Here is a 27,710-nt window from a genome sequence, read left to right as displayed (position 1 = left end):
CTAAACCCTCCTGTGGCCTGGCTCAAAAGCAGTCAGGCTTACTTAGAGGAAATGTGTACAGTACTTATGCAACACACAAATAGTAATAAAGTGAAAACACAACGCAAGAAAAATCCCACACCAAGTTAAAACAATAGGGGAAAACTCAAATTATTTCACACCCAAACTACAAAATTTCAATCAGTAGAACCGTAGATATGCTTAAAAGCACAAATCACTACTCATGGTTATCTGGTTGTGTGAGACTAGGTGAAAGTCACAAGTTCAGGCCAAATGTGATGGAAAGCAGGCCAGATATGGGTACGAGGTTAGTCCTGCTGAAGAAGTAAACTTCTAAAGTCCAGCATGGTTGATGGGCATTGAGGAGCAGAGAGAGTGCAGAAGACAGTTGTTGATGTACTGCGAAGATCCTGTTGGGCATTGCAGAAGGTTGCTGCTGGTGCTTTGCCCTGGAGATCACTGCGGGATGCTCAATGCTTTAGCTCAAAGAGTCAGGTTCACCAGAGCTTTGCATTGGCAGTTAGCGCAGGTGGCTAGATCAAAGCACAAACTGGCCCATTCACATTCGCAAAGAGCTGAAAACTTCAGGATGATTCCTAGGAGGAGCTAAAATGATGCCACACCAAGGGTCCAGGACCTAAGAGGCACCTTTTGGGAATCAGGTACTTACTCCAGTAAATGTCAGTAGGGCTCAGGTGGGTCCAGTTGCAGATCCAGGCAGATTCGGTGCTCAGAACAGGAGGCCATCCAGCTGACACATGGAGTCATGTCAACCTGGGCTGAAGGGTGCAGGTCCTGTCTTCCTTCTCATACAGCAGGTGAAGTGGAAGAAACTTCTAGATATTTCTCTCTACAGAGGTCTATAGAAATTCCTGTCTCCCTGCTCTAGTCTTCAGGCACAATAGTCCAGTGTAAGTCCCTTGTGTGCGAGCTCCGCAGTGACTTTGAAGTGCAAGTGTGACAGCTCCACCCCCTCACAAAGGCCAATTGCAAACTATATGTAGTCATGTGACCCAGGAAACAGCCTGCAGTTTCAGTATTGTGACTGAAAATGAGACTTTACAATTAAAGAGGGTTTTGAATTACAATTCCTCAGACACCAAACATGAAATTCTGACCTGCTCTCAACAAAAATGGTTACTTATTAAAAGCATTAAGGTAACCCAGTTTTATCTATGGGAGAGGTAGACCTTGCAATAGTGAAAAACAATTTTGATAGTTTTTTACTATCGGAACATGTCAAACATAAAAGTACATGTTCAACTTTTTAAATGCAACACACCCTGTCAATTGGGGTGACATATATATATAATTAAAATGAAGCTTTAGGGCTGGGAAAAGTTTTATTTTGCCTGGTCAAAATGGCAACTTATAACTGAACACACAAGCTGCAATGGCAGGTCTGTCATGTTTGTAAAGGGCTACTTAAAAGGGTTACACAATAAATGCTGCAGGCCCACTAGCAGCATTTATTTGCATGCCATAGGTACTTGTAGCACAACTTTACAAGGAACTTAAAGGTAAAGTAAATATGGCAATTGGGTGTAAGCCAACTTTACCATGTTTACCGGAGAGACCACAACCAGAATTAGCTCTAGTTAACAGTGGCAAAGTGCACTGAATTGCAAAATCGAACAAAAACAGGTGTAGAAAACAGAAGGGATGAAGGCAAATGGTTTTAGGGTGACCCAGCAGAAAGGGCCAGGTTCATTGTAATGGGAGGGGGTAGGGTTTGTTATTTTCATCATATTTTGTTTGGTCATTTTGAGAGTCAGGACAATCTAAGGCAGCAAGTTCATGTTATTGCCCTGGCTCATTTTGGTTCCATTCCTGTAAATATTGGTAAATTTGAGAGTGCCATTTGGAATTATAGTATCAAATATGTGATCATGTTGGATGTCCAGTTTATGGTGGGTACTGTTTTGAATGAGTGTACCAATCCGCTTAATTCTTCATGCAAAAAGGAAGTTGGGGTTATTTTTGTCTTTGTGTAATGTAGTCATCTAGGTCTGATCACACTGTGACTTTTTTTTAACTCTTGTTTGCATTTCTGGATGTTGCGGGTGCAATGCAGAGAAGCTGTTAGGACTTGATGGAGTCTTGATGGTTCTTCTTGGTGTTTCCATATTGAAGAAATGGTACTGGGCTTTTCATCTCAATAACCCAGAAAGGAGTTGCTACATAAACTCTGAACACCACACATCAGTTGGTGAGAGTGCCTTGCTACTTTTACTAGATATTACTGGGAAATTGCAGAACCCCTCTTTTATGTTTTTTCGTGGGGGAAGAGTTTTTACGGGCAGATTAAAAGAAGGAACAAATATTTGGGCACAGGTCTTAGCAGAATACAAATAACAATAACATAACATATTATAACCCACAAGAATTATGATACCATAGATTGCTTGTAACTGCAGTCTGATGTGAAAAGGGGGTTCATAGGTCTGTTCATAGTTCTAAGGAACTGGTCATGTAGGCTGAAAAAATACCTAAGTCTTTCATTACATTGAGATTTGCAAGTAAGAAACTGCCACAAGTGTAAACATATACAGGTAATACATTGTGTCTCCCCGTCATACTCAGTGTTACCAAGTGCAAAAGGGAAAGAACCCCAAACTTCATCATCTCCATGAGGACGTCTGGATGAGGAGATCCTAAGGGATAATTTAATGGAACATAGTTAAAACTGGAGATGCATGATTCACACAGTCACAAATTACTATTGTTTACATGAGCATCCTGAATTTTCATCTTACAATATCATTGAGGCCCATAATTAACAGAAAAGTGATGGAGCGCAAACCTGCACTACAATTGGCAGCCTCTGGCTCCGTCATTTTTGTAATGCAGGGATGCGCTGTATTTAATTGAATATGGCCCACCCCTGTGTTGTTCTCTGCGCCAGCGCTAAATTTGCAGCTGTGCGCCAATGCAGCCACCTTTGCGTTGTGGTGCAAGGATGGCTGCTTTGAGGGGGAGATTGTTTTTGTGCAGGAAGGGACACCTTCCTACGCAAAAACAATCTTAGATGGTGATTTGCTCTTTCTATGTCTGCTGCATAGTGCAGCACACATAGAAATAGCAAAAAATAAGGAGAAATTAAAGCATTCCTCCTTGTTGCGCCATGCTAATGCCACCCCTGGGGTGGTGTTAGATTTTGGCACTGCCTCAGTTTTACAAAAACTCGTAAATCTGGGGCAGCGTAAAAATGCAATGGGTGTTGCTGTGTGGCCTGGTGTGTGGTGGGTACTATGGTACTTACACCTTATATCAGGTCGAGGTGTACTGTAGTCAGTGTCTAGAAGCCAGACTCTCTACAGGTAGCTATGGATGAGCAGCTAGGGCTTATCTAGGAGACATGCAAAGCTCATGCAATACCACTGTAGACACACTTAGTACTTATACACATGAAAGAAAGAATCAGGCCTTCATGATGACCCTGGCGGCCAGCAGTAATATGGTGGAAAGTACTGACAACAGGCTGGCAGAAGCCAAACCGCCAATGTACCACACCGACTGCCACAATGGTAACAGCCGCCAGGCTAGAAATATCAATCTCCAGCCAGGGGGCCGTCACTGTACCGCCTGCGGGATAATGGCCCCGCCTACCACCATAGTTTCCGTGGCTTCCTTACTGCCACAAAAACCATGGCGGAAGGCACTATCAGTGATGGGGAATCCCTTCCCCACCCCCACACCCCTACCAGATATCCCCACTCCCTCTTCCTCTCCAAACTTCCCCTACATTCACGCCCCCTTCACAAACACACACATGCATACACACACCCATTACCACATGCATCCACGCAAGAATACATCCATTCACACACACATCCGCACACACTTTCATACATACACGCATTCACAGAACACAACATACACGCACTCACACCTCCATACATGCAAACACATTCAACACGAAACACACACCCGCATACACGCACGCACAAACATTCACACAAAACCCCCCTCCCCTGTCAGAGCACCCGCTTACCTGTGTTCAGGGCGTCCTCTGGCAGGAGACGGGACGGGTGCTGCTGCCACCAGCAGCGTCCGCCAGAAGAAAACCACCAGGCCGTATTATGGGTCATAATACGGCTGGCGGCGGTCTACTGTAAACTTTTGCACTTGTATAGCACGCTACTCACCTGTTAGGGTCTCAAGGCGCTGTACTCATACCGCTATGGAACCCCTCCTGGCTTTTCCCTGTGAGGTGCCCACTCCTGGGCACCCCCAGGCATCCAAGCGCTGTTGGGGCCGTTGTGGAGATTAAGCAAGCTATTGCCCAGAGTTGCAGAGTGAGACCCATTAATTAGAGTAGGCACCGAGGCGAGAATTATTTGGTCCAAGGGAATTGAGCCCAAGACCTGCCGAAGCGGGACTTGAACCCTGGTCTTGAGCCAGATCTCTGCTTCAGGGTCTGCCGCTCTAACCATTGTGCCACACTTCTCCACTGGTGTGGCGCTGCTGTTAGCAGCAGCACCACCTTACCGACATCCACCAGGTTGGCCACAGCAGGATTTCCGCCGTTCTTCTGGTATAAATCTGGCTGTGGTCAAGATATGGCGGACGGCTGGTAGCCGCAGAGACGGTCTTTTGGAGGTCGTTGCCCGCAGCGGTATGCAGTTTTTACCGCCAATATCATAATGAGGGCCGCAGTGTTACAAAAACAAAGGTACTTTATTTTGGTGACACAAATACCAAAAATACCACAGAGGCTATACTCCCTTAGTAGGTAAGTAATACACACATTATATACACTAGTATGCAAAAACAGGCATACAAAACATTAGGAAACAGTGCAATTAGTGAAAATCACAATAGAGAGAAATACCCCTAGAGGGAGCAAAACTCACATACTACAAAAGAGGAATGCAAAGGTCAGTCCCCTACCTAGGTAAGTGGAGTGTGTAGAGGGGAGCTGGGAATACCATGAAGGCCAAAAGGTAAATACCACAGCCCAACCCAGCGACCAGGCAAACAGGAATAAATCACTGTAAATTCCCCAGAACACCCACTTAGAAGAAAAGAAGAATAATGCAAAGCTCAGAAGAGACTGCAAGACACCAATAGTGGATTCTTGGACCAGAGGACGTGTGGAAGAAGGGGACCAAGTCCAAGAACAGCAGAGTCTAGGAAGGGCAGGAGCAAGACTGAAGGTGCAAGAGGTGAGTTGACAGTGAAGAAGGAGAGCCAGCACTGCACCCAAGAAGACGAAGTTGATTTCTTAGAGGATGCAGGAGTTGTCCCACGCCAGAAGGAGGATTGCAGTTGGGTTTTTTCTTTGAACTCCACCAACAAGCCTTGGCACTCGCAAAATTCACGGTTAGCGGAAAGTGGAGCTGCCAGGGACCAGGAAGGAGCAGGTGGACTCTACCCAGGAGGGGGAGTCAGAGGGGACCCTCAGCAGCAGACAGAGCCCACAGAAGCCCAGGCTGCACCCACAGGAGTCCCACATGACTGGGACACAAAAGTCAAGGAAGAGACCCATGCAGCACTGCAAAAAAGGGTCCCATGCCACCGGAGAACCACTCAGGGAGCTGTGCATCGCAGGATGGAATTCTGGGGAATGGAGATTTAAGATGCCTGAAGATCTTGTGGAAAAGATGCCAACAAGCCTTGGCAGCTGCTATGGACACGCTGCATGGGAGTACTGTCCTGCATGGGCAGGCAAGGGCTTACTTCCACACAAGTTGGAGAGCTGGAAGAGAGGACCGTCTAGACCACTTCAGTCCACCACCCATGATGCAGGATCCAAGCAGCTCAGCAGGAGAGGGGATCAACGCAGCCAGTCGTCATCACAGTTGGTGCCTGCAGAAGCAGGGGAGTGACTCCTTCACCCCAAGGGAGATTGTTTCTTCCTTCTGATGCAGGCTGAAAATGGGCTGTCCTCAGAGGATGCACGACTGGGAAAATGTTGTAGTTGCTGGAAGGAGCAGTGGATACAATGTTGCAGGAGGCGTCTTGCTTCTTTGTTGCAGCTTGTCAGATCCTGGAGCGTCCAGATGCGGTCTCTTCAGTCTGAAATCGAAGTGGAGGTTGCAGAGGATTCCTGCTGGAGTCTTGCAATCCGAATATGAGGAACAACCCAAGAGAGAGACCCTAAATAGCCATGAAGCATAATCACTGGAGTCCTGGATAACAGGATTCCAGTGAACACAGTCACTCACATTGACATCAGGCAGAAAAGGGGGTAACCATGCCAAGAAAAAGGGTACTTTCCTACACTGTGGCACACCCACAGTAACACCCATTGCATGCCCCTTCCACTCAAAGTGCTGCATGTGAAGGGGCCGTATTTGCAAGGTTGCGTTAGGCCAAAGAAAGTGGCTTACCACGACCTTGTAAATACGGTGCAGGGCATAGCGCCACTGGAGCGTCATGAAACGTGACTCTCCGGTGGCGCTAGGGGCTCTTAAATAGGCTCCTGTATGTCATAAATATATCATTCTAATGTTAAGTATGTAACGTTTGCCATGCAATGTTAAGTGCATTCATATCTATTTATTTGGCACATTACTTTCAGCTAAGAAAAGTTATGTCCAATTTAATATTTATTCAACCCCCGTGTTGGAACACAGTCTGAAATAACACTGAATTCTGGGATATGAATTTCCAAATTCTTGTATTTGGGTTGTGGCCGTATTAGTAAAGTTGATAAAGCGGTGGCATCATTTGTGACAAGTCTTTTAAAAACATGTAAGTCTACACGTTTAGAAAATGTAATAAACCCAGGGTTAAAATTTTCCAATTTGTTTTATTTTTTCAAAAGCATACTTGAATCGATTCATTTAATTCCATGGCTTGGCTGGTATCACCATGGAACACAGTGGTTGGTTCTTCTCAGTATGAGGCCTTGCAAAAATATATTCAGCATGATTCTTAAACCTTTTTGTCACCATAAATGATACTTAGGCTCTGATTATGAGTAGTAGTAGGAAAAAGTGAATTCTTGGAAAAACAGGAACTTGCGCACGGATCAAAAGTTTGATTTGTGCAGTAAAAACGTTTCTACACATTTTGCTTCATTCCTGTGTACTCGATTTTAGTTTTATTTTTTCCAACTCAAATGACTTATCACCATAGAAATATTTCCAATATGCCAAGGTTCCGATAATCATAAGTATAGCATTATGTAGTGAAACCTGATTGCTCCTAGAGATGACTTTAGACGGTGGCTAATGGGGGTGTAGAGAACAACCGAAAAGTTAACATTGTCTGGACATTCATAAACACTCTTAAAGCCGTTTCTAACTTAAGTTTGTCTCTTACATTTATTGCTACAGAATTCCGTAATACGCTTGAATTAATTTTCCCTAATCACATTAATTATTTACAATGTTTGGGTAAAAATAATCTGCAAATGTAAAGTATTTATGATGTGCGAAAACAAAATTAAAGTACTTTACAACTTAACATTAAACAGATTTTTGGCAGGCAGTATGGCTGCATGGTTTACTTTTATGTTTGATATATCCCCGTCAGCAATCAGAGTTTCAGGGATTTGTCTGTTTGAGTAGGATGTATGCTTCGCTTTGACTGATAAATCCAATTAGCAGAGATGTCCACAAATTGCCTCTTTTCGACAAGTTTCCCCACATTTGAAAAAAAAAGGTCTTGTCACAAGGGCATTATTAAGATACCGGCTACTGGATAGGATGAGAAAGACAAGGGAATTGCAGTGGTATTCCTAAAGTCTTTAAGTAAACATTGTAGATGTTTTGTATGTAACCAAACGTGGTTTTCATGTGTGAAACATACTACATTGATGGATTAGCCTGCATCCCTCTTCCCATTTTCTCAGTGAAATAAATGCATACCTGTATACGCAAACTGAACAAGATCCCAGAGAGCTCCTGAGTCAATGCCTTCCATTTTGATTTCTTCTTGTTTTGCTTCGCAAACATCACTTGTAAACATGGCAGCAAAGTAATCAGAAACTGCACTTAAAACAAGCCTACAAAAGAAGGGTTTGATTTATTAATTCAATGTAATATTTGCACCTTTATGTCCTATCTCACATAAAACACCTCATGATTATGACATTTGTGACTGTATTTTCTTTACGTTAAGCTACTAAAATGAATAATTAGAAAATTAAGTGAATTCAACGGTGCTGTTAAAAACAAACTCCTCTTGCAACCCAACATTTGAGGGCATAGACTAAATGGCATACGCAAAGTCATTATGAACACAGTTATCAGGCAAAATATACTTCAGAGACCATCATGGGTGGACTACATTATTAGTGACAGATCTCAAGAGGGTTGCCATTTCATAGATGTCACATCGTCAACACTTCTCAGAAGGCCCACTAAGTTGTATTTAGAAACAGTGGTAGAACCATTCTTCAGGACTACTATACATTAATAGTATACTACCAGCACCTCTCTCCAGGCAAGCCATGGTTTTCAAAGACAGCAACAGTTACAACTATGGATACCACTGCAACACTATACCCTACCACTAAAAGGAGAATCCGCTCCCATTTCTATGAAGGAAACAGATATTTTATATTTGCATATTATACACAACTATGAAAAATATGAAAGGAGAATATCGGCTGATGACAATGGCACACTTCTGTTATATGTTAATACATGAATGAAATTGTTGTAGCCGTTCACCTGCCCACCATTTGTTTATGGCCAGCGGCACCACAATAATTACAGCCCCTTTTCATCACTTTTGTTGCATTATGACAATATGTTTAGCACTATTTATAAACTATGATAGTGTGCCTTTAGTTCCTTCATCCATAAAAATGTGTAGTGTTCTAGCTTTGGTCTAGTGATCTTTTATATAGATATTTGAAGGTAGGACTGTATAAATTCCAATTAGATTAATTCACGTACTTTGTCAGTAAACAACAGAACATGTTCTCATGATAAACCTGTGCAATAGTACAAATACACCATCTTTAGCTCTCTCCCACGGAGACAGAGGTGCTTTTAGGACTTCAGGGTGCTCACATTTTCAACAGCAAGAACACGAGCTGAAACAAGCTGGGTTCCCACAAACAAAGTCTGTTCTTATAGGTGCAGGGCAGTCTGGCAGTATCAAACAGATACGAAATAACTGTCTGCATCTCTCTCATTTGTAGCTTTCAGGTGATAATTCTAGGTTGCAAAGAATCAGAAGAAAGGAGAATTACAGGCAATGACATTACCGCTTTACTGTTCATTCTATAGTGCCACGGTTATTGTGATATTTGCTACCATAATTGTGCATATACTCTGCCCTAGTTTGGCATCTCATAAAAGCTACTAATGTTACTAGTACAATTTCCTTATGGGTATGTTTACTCCTGGGAATGTGTGAGGAACCACACAAAATACCTGGGAATGTTCATTCCTAACCAGGTAAGTTTGGGAGAGATGAATGAGACACTTGTATGCTTCCCTTTTATACCTGACATCCTTGGTGTGGTCTGGCATCCTTGGTGTGGTTCCCCCCAACTCTTTGCTCTCTGACCTCTTGTTTTCGGACAATTTTTGTTGGCTTTTAGGATTCTGGGCATTTACCACTGCTGATCAGTGCTAACATGCAGGTGCTCTGTACTCTAAACCATGGTAGCACTGGCTTATCCACAAGTGACATATTTAATTTACTTGTAAGTCCCTAGTAAAGTGCACTATGTGGGCCCAGAACCAGAATCTGGATTTACTTGCAAGAACCATTTGCTTTCCGATTGACTAGTAATGAAGGGCATTGGAAATACAGAGAAGTATTGAGAAAGTTGTGTTGTTAATGGAAGCAAACTTTGAACTGTTTTCACTATTTATTTGATCAATAATAAGAAAAGGGGTGCTTACATTCACTTGGAGTTACATTGTGACAGAACAAGAAGGATTCCTAGTCATGATTATGTAGTTCAGGCAATGCATTAATGTCAAAGCATAATGTGTTATAGTTCAAGTATGTGCACATGAAGTTCTGAGGCTAGGGAGCAGAAGAGTAATAACATTGTTAGTTATCTCGCATTATCTTGCAGTGCTCTAAGTGCAAGTAGAAACTAGAACACATTATCCACAGAAACTGCATAGTGACAAATCTTGAAATAATTATTCAAGTAACAAGGAGATATTTTACTGGACACATATTTGAGGTACTAATACATTATGGGGGTCATTCTGACCCTGGCGGTAATTACCGCCATGGCGGAGGTCGGCGGTAGCACCGCCAACAGGCTGGCGGTGCACCGCTGGGCATTCTGACCGCGGCGGTTCAGCCGCGGCCAGAAACGGAAAGTCGGCGGTGTCCCGCCGACTTTCCGCTGCCCTTGAGAATCCTCCATGGCGGCGGAGCGCGCTCCGCCGCCATGGGGATTCTGACACCCCCTACCGCCATCCAGTTCCTGGCGGTTCTCCCGCCGGGAACAGGATGGCGGTAGGGGGTGCCGCGGGGCCCCTGGGGGCCCCTGCAGTGCCCATGCCAATGGCATGGGCACTGCAGGGGCCCCCGTAAGAGGGCCCCAAAAAGAATTTCAGTGTCTGCCTAGCAGACACAGAAATTCGCGACGGGTGCAACTGCACCCGTCGCACCTTCCCACACCGCCAGCTCAATTCTGAGCCGGCGTCCTCGTGGGAAGGGTGTTTCCCGCTGGGCTGGCGGGCGGACTTTCGGCGGTCGCCCGCCAGCCCAGTGGGAAAGCCAGAATGACCGCCGCGGTCTTTTGACCGCGGAGCGGTCATTCGGCGGGAACCGCGTGGCGGGTGGCGACCGCCGTCCGCCGCGGTCAGAATGACCCCCTATGTGTTTAGTTTTCTGGAAATAAATGTTCTACATCAGAGTACAAAGAGTTAGACGCAAATAAATATTTATATCCTTTCACTATCATAGTTAAGCATAGAACCTTATATGATAAGGTGTTTATGATCAGGGCTCCCGGTTTTATGATTTTTATTTGTTAACATTTCCCTCTGTATTTATCCATATTTTTTGGCATTCTCCTTGGTATTTATCCATATTTATTTTGTGTTTTGAGAAACAAAGGAATCATAAAATGGTATGATTCAAAATGTATTTAACTCTTAGATGTGCACTCACACATGGAAGCATATTGCGTTTTAGCAAATTAATCAGCCACATATAACAAAACACTACACCCATAAGTACATATTAGCATTATACTACAAATATATGTTAACATGCCTTTTTTAAGGTTTTTTTAAGGAAGTCTGAAGCTGTTTTGTAACTCCTTATCTGTCTATCTGGTCAGCTTTTGCCTTGGATTCATGAAAAACAGCATGGAGGATCGTTGACAAAAAGTACTATTTTCCTTTTTTTTAAATAAATACAGATAGGAAAGGCATTGTTTTCTGTCTGTATTCATCAGTAAAAATCAGTAAAAACAGAAAACTGGGCGTGTTATTTATGATATCTTTTTGTCTTTTACATATCAACTACACCATGCAGACATCATCGATCAATATATATGACAGGTTAACATGATAGATTCCAGTTCCTCTGTTTTCTCTCTCATCCCATTCACCATTCCACATTTCTACTATTCACCCTCATATTCCTGTGCATGTTTTGACTACTAGAGGAGCTGAGAAACAAGAGAGTATATTGCTCCCATTTGATTCAAGCATGTTAGTTCATACTGACAATCCCCCACTCTAAACATAGCAGGGGAATTAGTCTATTTACGTAGGTGGCTTGCTAGCGGAAACCTTTGCTCTGATGGGCTGTCCAACAAAGGGCAATTATGGGAAAGTGACAACTTCTTCTCCCCATATAGGGCGTAGCAAAATCATTAAATTTTTTCTGCATAGTGGTCCTTGGTACAGGAAGCACAAAATGGCCAGTGTTGAAACTGACTCTTTCTGCAGGGTGATCCCCCAAATATTTTGCCTTCTTCCTCCTATTTTTCTGATTTTTTTTTTTTTTTTACTTATGACTCCGTGCCTTTTATCACTGCTAACCAGTGATTGTGCTCTCTCCTCTAAACAGAGTTATATTGGTTTATTCTGAATAAGAATGTTTAAATTACTTAGAAGTCTCTTGTAAAGTGCACTACATGTGCTCAGGGCCTGTAAATTATGTGTTACTTGTGGGCCTGCAGCACTAATTCTGCCACTCACTTAAGTAACCCGCTAACCATGTCTCAAACCTGCCATTGCAGAGCATGTGTAGGCAGTTTTGAACTGCCATTTTGACCTGCCAAAATAAACCTTTTGCCAGGCCCAAAGTTCCCTTTTTAATACATATAAGTCACCCCTCAGGTAGGCCCTGGAAAGTCCAGAGGGCAGGGTGCAATGTATTTTAAAAGTAGGACATGTAATTTTAAATTTTAGATGTCCTGGTAGCGAAAAACACCAAAGGTTCTTTTTCACTACTGCAAGGCCTGTCTCTCCCATAGGATAACATTGGGAGTATGTTATTTCATTTGATAAGTGTAAATTCCAATTGTCAAGAGATCAGCTTTTCAAGTTTCGTGTCTATGAGTAGCATGTCTTGGAGCAGAACCAATATATCCCTGATGCTGCATGGATTCAACCCGAAACATTGCCTTCGTAACCCCCACTGCGAGATGTTTTTTGCAGTACCAGGTCTTTGCATACTCACCGACAGCAGCCTTAGCAACAATTCTGAAACTCTGTATTGCAGCTTAACCGCTCATCAGAGCTAACGCCTCGCCTCAACTGTGCAATTCATCCTCCACACTGGTCTCCTTATCGATGGACTCATTGACAGGATTCTCAGTGTCAATGCATGAGGATCCTGTACCGCAGCCTTGCTGCATCTCAGGAACAGGAGCATCGCCTCTGCTGTGCGACACATCTTTGACCCGAAACCACAAACCACACTGCAACCTCGGATTGAGGTACTTTTGTTCAGTGGGCCTTACTAGGCCCCTGTAGCTAACCTGTGCTCCATCATGATCCGCCTGAAGTTTTGACTTTGTCCCAGACCAGATAACCTCTTTTAGCGCTTTCCGCTTTTTATCACTATTTTACCTGAAACTTTTAAAAATCAATATCTCAAGTTCTACCTATTGGATTTCTGCCATTTTGTCTTGTTTTATTTATTAAAGTGAGATGTATTTTTGTAAACTAGGTGTGGTATCTCATTTTGTGGTGTTTGCACTGTTTTTACTGTTTGAAGAGTTGCACACATACTTTACACTCTGCCTGTAACTTAAGCCTGACTGTTCTGTGCCATTCTACCAGAGAGTGAGCAAAGGTAAATTTAGGGTTTGCCTGACCCTTTCCCTGATTAGGATTGTGGTTGCTGTTTGACTAAGATTTACACCCTAGTCAACCAACATCCCAATTTCTAACAGCCCTCCTGTACAGTGAGTAAGTACTCATTGAATAAATCTTGTTTGGAGCAGCATTGGGTTGTTGTGTTTAAAAGTTCCATTAGAAATAAAAGGGAAAGGAAAATCAAACAGGCTGTTGACTTTCTCAAAAGCTCTGGATTAAACACAAAGGTCAACATTAGTGGCTAGTTATTTACTGTTTTACTCTTGTATTACTAGAAAAGACAAAAAGACCCAGGCAATCAAACAGATAATTACTTGCAGAACTGTCCTAGTTAAAGAAGCAACTGAATCTCAAAGCCAGGCATTCCTACAAAAGGACACATCTAAAGAAACTCAATATAGTTAATTTTCCTATTGTAGACCTGTACCTTTCCATTAAGTGCATTGATTATGTACTTTGACATGCCCAAAAAAATGTATTAAAGTGCAGAGCACAACCTAAAATAAGCATTATTATATACACTTTCTTAATTCAGCAAAAATATGTGGTCAGTTACTAGATGATGCAACACCATTTTAAAATGGGCATTCTTATAATAATAAACACAGTTTTTCTAGTCTGTTCGGAAAACAATTAAATATGTTGCACATTTTAATTGTGCTAAAACAAAATAACAATACTACTTTTCAACAATGCATAGTCATATGTAAAGCTTAGCTTGGCAGTAGTATTCTTTTGAGTATATAACAAACATGGTTCAAATCTCAACATACATTTTGCTTTCCTCAATATTTTTACATCTGCTATTTGTAAACAGTTAGATTTAACAGCTCATATACACATCTCTAACATAGCATAAATGATTCCAAACATAAAAAAAATGCTATCGTAATCGATGAGTCACATAAACAACAATTGTAAGAGGACCATGGGCGCAAGTCACAAAGGCATCCATAGGGACATGTTTGTTCTCTTGTGGTACTACTTCATATACTCACAAATGTAATTTTCAAAGGTAACGGTATAGATCTGCTTATGCTGGCCCTATTAATAATGTATCAAGTTGCCAATCAAGATTTCTTAGAATTAGGCACCTGTTTTATGTGTTACCAGGGTAGTGGCAAGGGGGAGAGTAACCTGGGTAGTGGCAAGGGGGAGAGCACAGAAGGGGAGACTATGGCCCTCATTACAACATTGGCGGTAACTGCAGCCTACCGCCACGGTGACGGACGCCAACATACCGTCACTGTGGCTACCAGCCGCGCACCCACATTATGACCCTTGATGGAATTCAGCCAGAAGTCTGGCAGAATACTGCCGACGGTCAAGACGGGGGACGGAGGTAAGGTGGTGCTGCTATCTGCAGCAGCACCACACCAGCAAAACACCACCTACCATATCATGAGCAAGGTCTGGTGGTGTTTTGCTGGTGGAAGCTGCTGCTGACAGCAGCGATGCGTCCCGTCTCCAGCCGGAGGACCCCCTGCAAGAATGTAAGTAGGGTTCTCCGACAGGATAGGGGGGTGTTGTGTGCTTGTGTTGGGTTGTTGTGTGTGGGGGTGTCTGTTTATGACTGCGTGCATGCGGGTGTGAGTCACCTTGAATGAGTGAGTGAATGACGGAATATTAGCGTAAATGTATGTTGTGAATGCATGTGTGCAGCAACATATGTTGGTGTGTGTTGTGGTGTGTGGGTATGTATGTGTGCATGAATGGGTGGATGTGGGTATGCGTGTGTTTATGTGTGTATGTGTGTGCGCAGGTGTAAATGTGCGGGGGCAGGAGAGGGAGGGGGAGGACTTTGGGAGGGGGGCTGGGGAGACCCCTACCAGTGCCAGGGAAGGAATTCCCTGGCACTGATAGTGCCTACCGCCATGGTTTTCGTGCGGTACGTTTGCCACGAAAACCATGGTGGTATGCGGGGTCATAATCCTGAGGGTGAGATTGTGATGGCCGCCGGGCTGGAGACTGAAGTCTCCAGCCAGCGGCCGTTACCACCCTGGCAGACGGAGTGGTACATTGGCGGTTTGGCTTGAGCCAAACCACCAATGTCACAATTTAGGAAAAGGTACCGCCAGCCTCTTGGCAGTAAATTTCCCCAAATTACCACCAACGGTCAGGGTCCTAATGAGGGCCACTATATTACACAGTGGTAAGAGGAAAGGGGACATCAAGAAAGGAACAGGGAAGGAAAGACAAACACAATGAAAAACATCCTCAATATACACAAGTGATGTGCAGTTCACTAATTTTACACCCACGTCAACTCAAAAGGTAGACTTCAGCCCAAATAAATCTATCCCAGGCCAACCTTGGAGTAAGTTAAATACCACACATGTCCACTTACAAGTACTACAATGGAATCACTTAGAAAAAATGCAGGGAGGCAATAAAACTATCAGCACAATGACTATGCCTTTATACATTGCACACAGCTTCACAAATTACATTGTTAACAATAGAACATAAAAGATGCACATACTTAAATATTTTCAAATATGTAAGCAAAATGCAGGATACTTTTTAAATGCAAAGTATTTCCTGATGTTCTGCTCAGAGAGTGGTCTGCTCCTGCCATCAAAAATTCTGTCTTTGTTGAAGTTCAGCTATTGGCACTTCTATTTTATCAAAGCCTTCCGGTCTTCAGCTGGCTCTTAGGAAAGGTGAAAAAGTAATTTGTATGTAATTGGCTGCTGAGATCTCCTAGAATCTGATGAAGGGCTGAACCAACATGCTGAATAGATGAGGGGAATCCCTGTATTATGCTGCTTGATTCTCAATACGTTTTAACCCTGATACTGCTATGTTTTCTTCTCACAAATATATGACTATTGACAGTTACCATATTCAACTTACACCAAAATGAGGCTCATGGCCCTATTTAGCAGTCTAAAATGATTCAAGTTTTCAAATACTGTCAACAGGCTCATGAGAATCAACAGACCAGGTACTCTCCAAGCTTTAATGCTGCTGAAAATCACAATTGGAATGTTCAGTAATGTAACTGCAGAACAACTGCAATGGTGAATGGCTCACTGATTATCTACAGGATGTCTTTAGTTTCTAGTGACTGCTGAAGTTGAAAATCACCAGCATTTTCTGGGAGTGTCATCTTTCCTAGATGTTTCCTTGCTATGATGCCATTCCAGATGCCTCATGAATACATGTAATCAGGATACTGTGAAAGTGGGTAATCCAGTGGCTGGGGCCATACTTGTTTACCATCTGCAAGTTGGCTAGTGTGTGCTTTCTTTCCTTCTTACATACCCCTTGTGGCTCGAGCATCCTTACAGGCTTTGCAGTATCTTTATATCTTGGTGGCATCCATTGAAACTGAGGTCATTTAAACCACACTCCCTGAAGTCATGATGCTTACCATTGAGAGTTCTTGGTGGGTAGTGGCTGTATTTTGGAGCTCTCTTCTGCTGATGTACTTTCAGACAGAAAACACTATCACATCAGTGGCCTTTGGCACACACCTTGTTTATACATTACATGACTTGAATAAATTGAGCGTTAGTAAGCAGACAGAACAATAACTACCTAGAGTATATCCCCTGAAGTTTAAAGGGGCAAAATGTTTTGAGGTGCTTGCTGAAGTAATCAAGCTGGATGAATGCCTAAGATATTGCAAATTTTTTTTACATGTGAAAACCTCTGTGATCAGCACATAATATCACTGTCAAACTAAAGCTGCATTTCATTCACTTTCATTTTCAAATTACTTTTGTGCCATTGTGTGCCTGAGAACCTTGCACATACATTTTGAAGTGTATAATTTTTTGAGTGTGACATTTTTAGCCTTGTTAGAAATGCAGGATGCATTGTCAGACAAATATCAACCTGTGCACATATCCTGTGATGTAACCTGCATGTATGAAATGTATTTATTGATTGAGGGGTGAAACCCCTTTTCAAACAACAACCTAAATACTCATGAGGGTGAACCACAAAAGTCCCAAAATTAAAATGTGCTTGACCCTCTCATAGGGTGGCACAAAAGAAGTCAGGCTTAACATAGAGGCATGTGTAAAGTATTTAGGCAGCACACAAACAGTAGTAAAGTGAAACATCTAAAACGAATTTAGAAAAACTGAGTACATCTTAATAAATTTAATAAGACAAAAAGCACAAAAATCCAATCAGTGGAATCAGAGATATGTAACTTCAAAGTTTTAGATTAGTGTAGCACCTAAAATCAAGATGCACCACTCATCTAATCCTGCTAGACTGGGAGAAAGTGACAGGTTTGGGCTGACCACGATGGAGCATGAGCCTGGAATAGGGCCTAAATTAGTTCTGCTGAAAAGAGTTACCTACTCAAAGTCCAGCAAGAAGAGTCCAGTTTGCAGTAGAGGAGGCTGCAAGGAGAAGGCAGAGCATTGCAGATGGTCGCACTGTAGCGTGAAGAGCAGGCTTGGAGTTACAGACTGTTATCACATTGGTACAAAGATGCGGTTCAGCATCATGGATGGTTTTTATTGAAGCTTCAGTTTGCAGTCACCGCAAGCTGTCTTTGCTGCAGCATGAACAGCAGATATGTTGCTGGCCTTTGCTGGCAGTCTTTGTTGCAAGATGCGTCAGGTTCATCCAAGCTTTGTTTTGGTGGACATTGCATTTGACACAGCTTTAGTGCAAATCTTTCTGTTTGAGATTTTCAGAGCACGAAATGTCAGGATTTTCCATTTCTTCAATAGTGCAGTTGCAGAGAGAACTCTGAAGCTTGTTGTGTCCCTGTAGTCCAGAACAGAAGGTCAGCCGACTGACCCTTGATGTCACTCAGGTTAGCTTAGGTTGAAGCGGCATGGTGAGTCTTCCTCCTCTGAGAGAAGGGCATTCCTCTGGCAAGCAAAGCAGGCATTAAGCAGCAAGGCAGTCCCCTAGTAGCATCAGGGGAGTACTCCACATAACAAGGCTGTCCTTCCCCTGTAATGTCCACTTAAGAATGGCTCTTGAGGTTGAATATTTATACCTGGTGCCAGCCTTTGAGTGAGGCAATTCCCTATACTACCCCTACATCTGGATCTGGAATGTTCTTTCCGTACCCTGTCAAGGCTCTGATAAGTCAGGGTTGATAAAAGACTAATGTCAGGTTCCTCTGTGTGTGCCAGAGGCAAGCCATTTGAATTGAAGGGGGGAGCAGATAAAGCTACATCCCCAACCATTCAGGCAGGATGGCCCATCCTGACTCCACCCAGTCCCTTTTATTCCCTGTCTGGGCCTAATACGCATTCCTAATGAGGGAGACCTTGACAGTCGCAAGCAGCTGGAAAACACTAGAAGGCCTCAGAAACATTTGGGCATGAAAATACTAACCTTTTCAAAGTGGCATTTTAAAAGCTGTGACTTAAATTATTTTTGTGTTCATTAAAGAGGGTTTTAAATACTTTTAATTTCAGTGTCAACACCTTGTTTCTATCTGTTTCCAATCATACATTAGCGGTTTTATATGTATTAGGGTAACCCAATGTCAACAATGGTAAAAATAGGCCTTACAGTAGTTTATCAAGACATGTACAACCTAAAACCACATTTCTCACTTTTTAAATGCAATGCACCCTGCCCTATTACATCCTAGCACTGGATTATGGGGTGAACGCTCCTCTGTGGGCCTTCCCTCACTCCCTCAGGGATGGAGGGGGAATCACTTCCCCTTCCACCCCCAACCCTCCCCGGCATGCAATCGCATGCTGACATCATCAGAGGGTGTCGGTCGTGCTGGAAGCCATTTGCTTTCAGCGCATCTTGGAGAAACAGGTGAGTTTCTCCTTCGGCCGGGGGGATTCCTAAAAAATAGGCATCAGGGAAAGGAAAGGGTTTTCTTTTCCTCAAAATCTATTTTAGCATTCCTGCTGCCCGATGCCCACTAAACACCAGGGATTATTTATTTGTTTATTTTAGTGCAGGGAGCGGCCTCTTAGGCAAGGATCACCCCCCTTAGGGGGGCATATTATTTATGCCCATTTCTGCCCCCAAAGGGGCAGATCAGCCTATTATTTTTAGGCCGATCTGCCACTGGAATGCCAGGGATTTTTTCCTTTCTTTTTTTCTGTGGGAGGTGGCCCCTTGGGCAAGGGATGCCACCCCCTAGCGGGCATAGAATTGTTGGTCATTTTTGCACCCCTTGGGGCAGATTGCCCCATTTTATTTAGGCCCATCTGCCCACAACGGGGGCAAAAGCCACAAATACACCATGGATTATTCTAGTTTGGATTTTTTTCTGTGGGGGCCACTCCTTGGGCAAGGGTTGCACCCCAAAGGAGGCACAGAACTGTTTGCCATTTCTGCCCCCCTTGGGGGCAGATCAGCCTAGTTTTTTAGGCCCACCTGCCCCCAAGGGAGGCAGAAACCATTAGTTATTAGTAAAAATTATTGAGCACTACTGTGAACGAAAACTGCCTGTTTTATATTTTCATATTTTGAGTTTCACGGTTGGCATTACTGTCATGTATTTAGTTAGAGCTTTTGCCTTTGTAGTTTGTACATGTGTACTTATTTATAGTTAGTTATTGTTTTCTTTGTTGTTTAAAAAACAATAAAGTGATGGCGGGGTGAATGGAGTGGCGCTTGGCTGGCGGTGTGCATGGAGTGGCGCTTGGCTGGCAGTGTGTGTGGAGTGGCACTTGGGCGGTGTGCGTGCAGTGGTGCTTGGCTGGTGGTGTGCGTGGAGAGGTACTTGGCTGGCGGTGTGGGTGGAGTGGCACTTGGCTGGTGGTGTGCTTGGAGTGGCGCTTGGTTGGCGGTGTAAACAGTGACTTGCTGTTGGCCACTGCATAACACTGCTAGCCAAATGCCAGTCCACACACTCCCAACAGCTGGTGTGATTACTGTGTCGTGCATGTGGGTGTATGAAAGTGATGGGCCCTTGAATGGCGCTGCCTGTAGATGCGAGTGTTGTAATGTGCTGGGCCCCTGGCTGGAGGTATGAATGGTCTTGTGCATGCATGAAAGGTGTGTGAATGGACTGTAAAGCGGTTGATGCCTTGTCGCGGCTTTACAGCTCACGAGTTGTGAGTCATAGGTTCAGTTTTTTGGCCTTTCAGTTATTAACAGTGCGTTTCATTTTTGTGAAATCTCTTGTTAATAAAATGTGATCTACTGAACACTCACTCACTCTCATGCCAAATCCAACCACTGTGTGTAGTAAGAATGAAAAAACCTGCTCTGCTGTAATCAGGCGTTGAAAAACACCTGTGACATGCTAGGTGTCTTGGGTTGGACCCCGATGAAAAAGCATGCCACCAACTTAGTTGGTGGGTGAAGGGTCTTTTTAACATAACCTAAGTGCGTTTCTTTTCACAGTCTTAGGCCCTAATTATGAACTTTGGGGTAATCACCCCCGACCGCCGTGCTGACGGTAAACAGAAGACCGCCAGTGACAGTGGACTTCACACAGCCGAAAAATTGTGCCAAAAAGACAAACCTCCAAAAATCCTGCAACCTCCACCCACCTCAAGGGCCAACAACGGCGGAAAGGCCAAATCCTCCACCCACCAAATAATGATGCACAAATCAGCTTGGCGGGCAGTGAATGCCGAATGGCCATTGGCGGTACAGACCACCACGGCCAGCAATGGGACACACCAACAATAAATCCACACATTGGCAAGTTTGAAAAAAACACACCTGCAACACATCCACACTATAAAACACTCACATACACACCCCACAATCCTTTGCAACACCAATAGCACAACTGATATTGACAACACAACACGCATACACTGAAGTCAACATCACACAAATCACACACACAAATACATGACCAAAACCCATTCATACCCCAAACACCTTCACAAGCCACACACACAACCACAGAACAGCACCCTCACCAATACACCTACAACACACCACCCACAACACACAACATGACACCCCCTAAGCACCCCTGATTGATAGACAGGGAGCTAAGGACCATGGAGGACAAAATACTCAGGGTCGAGCCACAACTATTTGGGGCGCAGGTGCAGCAGACACCCATGGCCAGGAAGATGGAGCAATGGCAGACGATAGTCAACACGGTCAATGCAGTAGGAAACCATCCACGCACAAGGGACGACATCCGGAAGAGATGGAACAACCTGTGTCGGAAGGTTCGGTCCATGGCATCCAGGTACAACATCACTGTACAAAAGACTGGAGGTAGTCCCCCACCTACTCCCCCTCAATACACCGACTGGAAGGAGAAGGTCCTAGCTATCCTGCACCCGGAGGACCTCACTGGGCTCACTGGAGGACTGGACTCGGGTAAGTCAATTACAGTTTCTTCATATCCACCACACCTGTAATGCATATACCACCCCATCCCCTCACTGCCACCAGGACCCCATCCCCTACCCAGTCCACAACACCCACATCCAAGTCCCCTGCATGCCCACAATCCCACAAACAAATCTCCGTCCAGCCTCCTGTGCACAGTCACCTACCCCTGCATGGAATCCCAGTGTCACTACAGCACCCACAATGCACCTCCACCCCCACATGAAATGCAACAAAATGTACCTAAAGGGACCTTGCATGCCACTACAGGGGAATATAAGCATCAAATAATGCAGACCAGTGCAGCAATTGCCGAAAAAGTGCATGACACCCACATGTCCATTCCCCCACATACAAGCACCACCACCCATGCCACCCGGACGGAGATGTCAAGGATTGCCAGCCCTCCACTTGAAGACGGATGCCCATCTCAGGAGAGTGCCGAGACATGTCTGGACATGGAGGAACTCCCTGGCCCATCACACAGTCCTGGACTGTCACCCTCCAGAAGCCCCGCCCTGGATACCACTGAGAACCCCACCACTCACCTACCATCATCAGCTCCTCCTAAACAACCCCACACCAGTGTTTTTTGGCCACGGACTGACTGCCCACATGTACAGAGGCCAGAGTCTCCACCCACCAACAGGCAGGATGATGAAGGGCCAACTGCCAGTGGGACTGCCAGACCTGTGCAGGGTACACAGGGGGCTAGGGCCAGTGGGAGGGTATCTGTGGCCCAACGGGGTGGCCCAAGTAGGGATGCAGCAACCCAGGAGGTGATATCTGAGGTCCAGGGAGCATATCACCATACCCATGACAGGATGGACCAGATCCTGGCCAGCCTGGATCAGAATCAGAAGCACACCACAAGGAGGCCATGGAGCAATGGAAACAGCTCAATGCCATGATGGCCTCCATTGTAGGGGTGCTGCAGCACCAGTACCACAGCCAGCCTGAGTCCTCCACCCACCTGCAAGCCCCTACCACTAGCCAGGACACTGCCCTGCCTTCTATATCAGCAGCAACCACTGGACTGGTGGCACTGCCAGAGGACACACAGGAAACCAGCACCCCTACCCCTGCAGCCTAGCTGCACCTTCGCAAATGTGCCCTCAGACCCAGATATGCCACTGAAACACCAGACAAGACCAAGCCCAGCATCAGGAAGTGACCAAAACCCAGTGCTACCAACAGCTGAGCATATGTACCTGAGTATGTTTTTAACCATGTGCCCACTCCCTTTCACTGCCCCAATGCTTATGTATATATTGACATTGAATAAATACACCTAGGCACTCAAATCGTATGTCTCTCATGAATATGAGATATCAATTGTGATTGTGTATGCATTAGCCAGTTACTATCATAATTACACTTTTATTGCAGGAGGGAATCCAATGCACTGTATGTCACACTGTACCTAATATTGGGTTCCCTGCCACATGCCACTTCAGTCATCAGTTAGCATTGTCACTGACAGAAGACACCATATTATTTGAGACAGACTGTAACTATGCAGTGAAAACAGAAGCATCATTGAACAGTACCTTAGTGTCATTGGAAGTATAGCAGGATTAACTGGGTCCTGGAGTTGAGATCCTGGCCCTCTTCTTTCTCACCATCACTCTCATCCCTTCTCTGAGGTTGCAGGGCTGGTTGTACAGCACCTCACAGCCAAGATGTGCAGCATGCAGCAAGCTACCACTATCTTACATACCTTGTCAGGGACGTAGCACAGGGATCCCACAGAGCGATGGAGACAATTGAATATTGCCTTCAGGACTCCTATAGTGCACTCTATCACCCTCCTAGTACATCCAAGTGCCTCATTATAATTCTTCTCTGCATCTGTCCTGGGATTCCTCACAGGTGTCAGGAGCCATTGCAAGTTGGGGAAGCCAGAATCACCTGCAAAAGTGGATGAAAGAGGACTTGAACAAACTGCCTTTACTTGCATGCAGCTTGTCTGTCAGCTATGTAACTGATACAGTGTCATACACACTCACCTATGAGCCAACCTAAATCCCCTTGTAGTTGTCCCATCATGTGTGGCACACAGCTGTTGCATTCACATGTGAAATGTACTGATCAGTAGTACACACCAATTGTAGATTCATGGAGTGATAGTTCTTATGATTCCTATACACCTGTTCGTTCACTCTTGGGGGTTTGGGAGGCATGTGGGTTCCATCAATGGCACCTATCACATGGGGGATATTAGTGAAGGCATAGAATCCAGATTTGATGGCGGGGAGTTCAGTCCTTTGGGGAAACTGGACATAAGTTTGCAAGTGTTGAACGAAGGCATCCAGGAATTTGGACAGGATGTGGTGAAACATTGGCTGTGAGACCCCTGCAGCTATGCCTACTGTCACCTGAAATTAGCCTGTGGCCAAAAAAATGGAGCACAGATAGCATTTACACAGTTGTAGGGATGGCATGCTTATTTCGATTGGCCGGCTTCAGAACAGGATCCATTAATGCACAGAGGTCATGGATTGTAGCTCTATTGAGTCGGTAAGTGATAATGATGTGACGTTCCTTCATAGTGTCCAGATCTACCAGGGGTCTGTATACAGATGGGGCCCTACCTCGCTGCATGGGTCTGGGAAAGAAAGAACACGTTCTGTGTGTCAACGTACACTTGCATAACATGATATCACTGTACTGTCACATAGGTTACGCACACAAACTGAAAGAATGAGGTACACCGTCAGGCAAATGTGTGCTGACGTTTCTCTGTCATAAGGCATCACAGTGTGGACACACTTCTAAAGATGGGTATAGGTGGGGGTCATAGAATCATGTCAGCAAGCGAAAGAGGGAGAGGGAGAATGGGGCCCTGGATGAGGCCCGGCCAGGCTATGGAGACGTGGTGGTAGCAAAATGTCAGCCTCTTGCCATCCAAGTATGATAGAGTGGAAGTGACTTCATTCCGCTGGCGTTTATCGTGATGGCGGAAGGCGGTGTTCATCGCCATGCAACTGTTCAGTGGATTACATTGTTGTCAATGGGGAACCTTGGCCAATCATGATCGCCGCCAGCCGTGACAAAGAACTCTGCTGCGGTACCTCCACCATTTTGTCAGACCTTTGACACCTCACTCCTGATTCACATGAAGGTAGTACTCCACTGTGTGTGTTGCTGTGTCCTGACTCTGGTCCCTGAGATGGCACAGGTTACAGGGGAAAGGGCCCCTGCCTTCACCGCAGAGGAGCTGGAGAAGCTGGTGGACGGGTTCCTACCCCTGTATGCGAAGTTGTATGGGTGACCAGATGAGCAGGTGAGTTGCCATCTTTCATCCATAGATGTATGTGATTGTGGTGGATGCCTGTATGCATGTGTGTTCGATGTGTGACTGTCCAGCCATAGTTTGTCTGGCACTTTCTGTCTGTAATTTGTTCAAATTCATATCAACAATGGCCGTGCCATATGGAACGGCACAGCATATGCATACGGTGCACCCATTCTGATGTCTGTTTCTTTTCTCTGTGGGTCCCATGCAGGTCAGCACCCATCGAAAGAAAGGCCTGTGGCAACCCATCGCCAAGGAATTGCGGACACTGGGTGTCTACAACCAGTGGAGCACCCACTTCAGGAAGTGGTGGGAGGAACTGTGGCGCTGGGCCAGGAAGACCGGAGAGGCCCAGTTGGGGACGTCCTCCCAATGAGGAAGGGATGCCCGTCGGACCCTGACCCCCATAGTGACCTGCATACCGGTGGTGGCCTGACCGGATTTGGATGGGCACTTGAAGGCAGCACAGCAGCCACAATGGGGTGAGTAGCAACACTGTTGTGACACCACTTTGACGGTTGAATTTGGGAGCTGTGGGATGTGTGCATTGTAGTGCCAGGCACTTAGACAGGTGTGTCCCTGCAGCCCTGCCCCCTCCAAGTCCTTGGAATGGTGTAAGAGATAGTTTTGGCAGAGTCTGTAGGCCTATGAGGGGTCCCCTTTGTGTCATCTGGTATTCATTGTGGGCTTATTGACTTGTAAATGCATTGGCTGGGCATGGTCTCTCATGGGTGTACTTCACACAGTGTATCAGGGTTGTGTTTCATGAGGGTTTTTTGATGTATTCTGGGATCATGCCCACTAGTCAGGGGCATATTCATTATGTATGTTGTATCTGCTGAGGGTACGTGCATAACCTGGGTGGGAGTGTGCGTGAGCGAGCCAAAATGTACATATATTCAGGATTTGACATACTTTATTTTTGTTTGTTTCCCCACCCCTGTACTCCTGTGCCCTCTGTGTATATTAGCATCATCTGGTGAGGGAGCTGAGGCACTGGCGAGTGGGGATACAGCAGCCCATGGCTCCAAGGAGGCAGAGTCGACCAACTCCAAGGGGACATGTGGGCTGAAGGGTGAGGGTAGTACCACAGGGGAGGTAACTACCACTGGAGGTAGTGACTCTGATACCTCTCAGATGACAGCTCCATGGTGGTGGCGGACCCTACTGGGCCAGTATATTCTTTGTCATCTTCTGGCTATTAACCTCCTGAGAACCATCTCTGCAGGGCAGACAACCATTGTGAATGCCATCCAGGGGCTAGCATCCCAGATGCAGCAATGCAATGCATACCAGGAAGGCATTCCCTGTGCCATGTCTGGCCTACAAAGATCTTTTCAGGCTCTGGCCTCCTCTTTGATGGCAGCCCGTGACCCGTTTTTTTCCGCACCCCCTCCTACCACCTCTACCCCTTCCAGAACCCCACTCCCTTCACCCATCCCAAGCACACATACAGACTGCCACAGATCAACACACAAGAAGCACACAGACAAACACAAGCACCACACTTCCCACCACAGGCAGGCACACACCCAACATACCGAAGCACACACAACAACATCCACTTCCCCCAGTGTGTCAACCTCCCCCGCCACCCTTTCTGTCACCTCACCTTGCACACCCTGACATCCAGACATGCACCCCTGATACCACACCTGCACTCACCACGACTACATTTACAGACACTTGCAGCACACTCATTAGACCTGCAGACACCTAGACAACATCCATCTACACTGGCAGCCTGTCTTGTCTCACTGTGTCCACCCCCCTCCCAAAACACTTGCACACTTCCACACCACACACAAGCATATTATACAGGCAGCTGCACCCACATCCGGCACACCTACACCTGATACGAGCACTCCCTCAACCTCCACTCCCAGACCTGCCTCCAAATCTCCTCCAACTACACCTAAGAAGCTTTTCCTATCCCGTGTTGACCTGTTTGAACCTACTTGCCCACCCCATCTTGTCCCTAAACGTGCTCATGTCCTTGCCCAATCCACTCCTTCTTTGTCCAAGTCTTCTCCAGTCCACCCTTCCTATTCCTAAGCCCCTTCCCCAGGGCGGAAGAGGCCCCGTGCTGCCCCAGGTCCCTCTGCCCCCCAGTCCAGGCCCACTCCCCCTCCCACCAAGGGCAAGCCCAAACCCCCTCCACCTCTCAAAACTGAGCCCAAGCCCCCCTTCCAGACCTAGTGGAGTACCCTTTACACACTTGGGAGTCATGTTCGGGCTATATTGGCCCTTCATGGACTGGTCAATGGCCTTATTTGGACCTTACTTTTTTTGCTTATAATAAACTTTAAGTGCCCATTAGTGCTGTTGGCACAATATGACTTTGTTCAGCGTTTCACTGTTGGGGTGTGGTGTGCACATGTGTGTACATTGGTGCAGGTCTTTGTTGGCTTGTCTCTGGTAAGTACATCTATTTTTGGTATGTATGGCTTGGGATGTGGGCAGGGTTGTGAGTGCATTGCGGTGTGGGTGGGGTGGGTGTGTAACTGTGCCCTTTCTTCCCATGTGTACGAGGCTGCGGTACTTACCGTCATCGTCTTAGTCATCAGTCACAGTCCTGGAGGAATATGGCAAGGAGAAGCAGTGGCATTATTTCCAACTTTTGCACCATGTCTGCATCGGTGTGTTCTGTGTACCTCTGGTGAGGGTTTCCTTTTATACTGTTCGTTTCCACCACACTTTGCCTGGCAGTGGTTCCTGCCCCAGAACTGCTAGCGGTCTGATGTTTCATTATTTGGTGGGCGGGTTGGGCCTTTCCGCCAGCCTGTGGGTGGCATCCTGCGTCCTTGTCGGGACTAGAAAAATGGCGGTGTGTGGATAGACCGTTACTTGTTTCACATGTGCTTCGCTATTTGGCAGTCCAGACCACCAGCCTGTTGGCAGTAGTTACCGCCATGGGGTGTTTACTGCAATGTTCATAA

At 45.4% G+C, this 27,710-nt stretch overlaps 1 protein-coding gene across 1 annotated transcript in view; it reads right to left on the bottom strand.

Annotated features, from left to right (window-relative positions):
- Positions 1–27,710, bottom strand: part of KLHL1 (kelch like family member 1) — a 1,088,169-nt gene that overhangs the window by 599,124 nt on the left and 461,335 nt on the right. The window contains exon 3 of the mRNA XM_069205295.1: positions 7,821–7,957. Coding sequence (XP_069061396.1) covers positions 7,821–7,957 — 137 coding nt within the window. The remainder of the gene's footprint in view (positions 1–7,820; positions 7,958–27,710) is intronic.

Source organism: Pleurodeles waltl, chromosome 8 (assembly GCF_031143425.1).
Source record: "Pleurodeles waltl isolate 20211129_DDA chromosome 8, aPleWal1.hap1.20221129, whole genome shotgun sequence".
Lineage (NCBI taxonomy): Eukaryota > Metazoa > Chordata > Amphibia > Caudata > Salamandridae > Pleurodeles > Pleurodeles waltl.
Note: the sequence above shows the minus strand (reverse complement) of the source record. Positions and strands in the feature narration are given on the sequence as shown.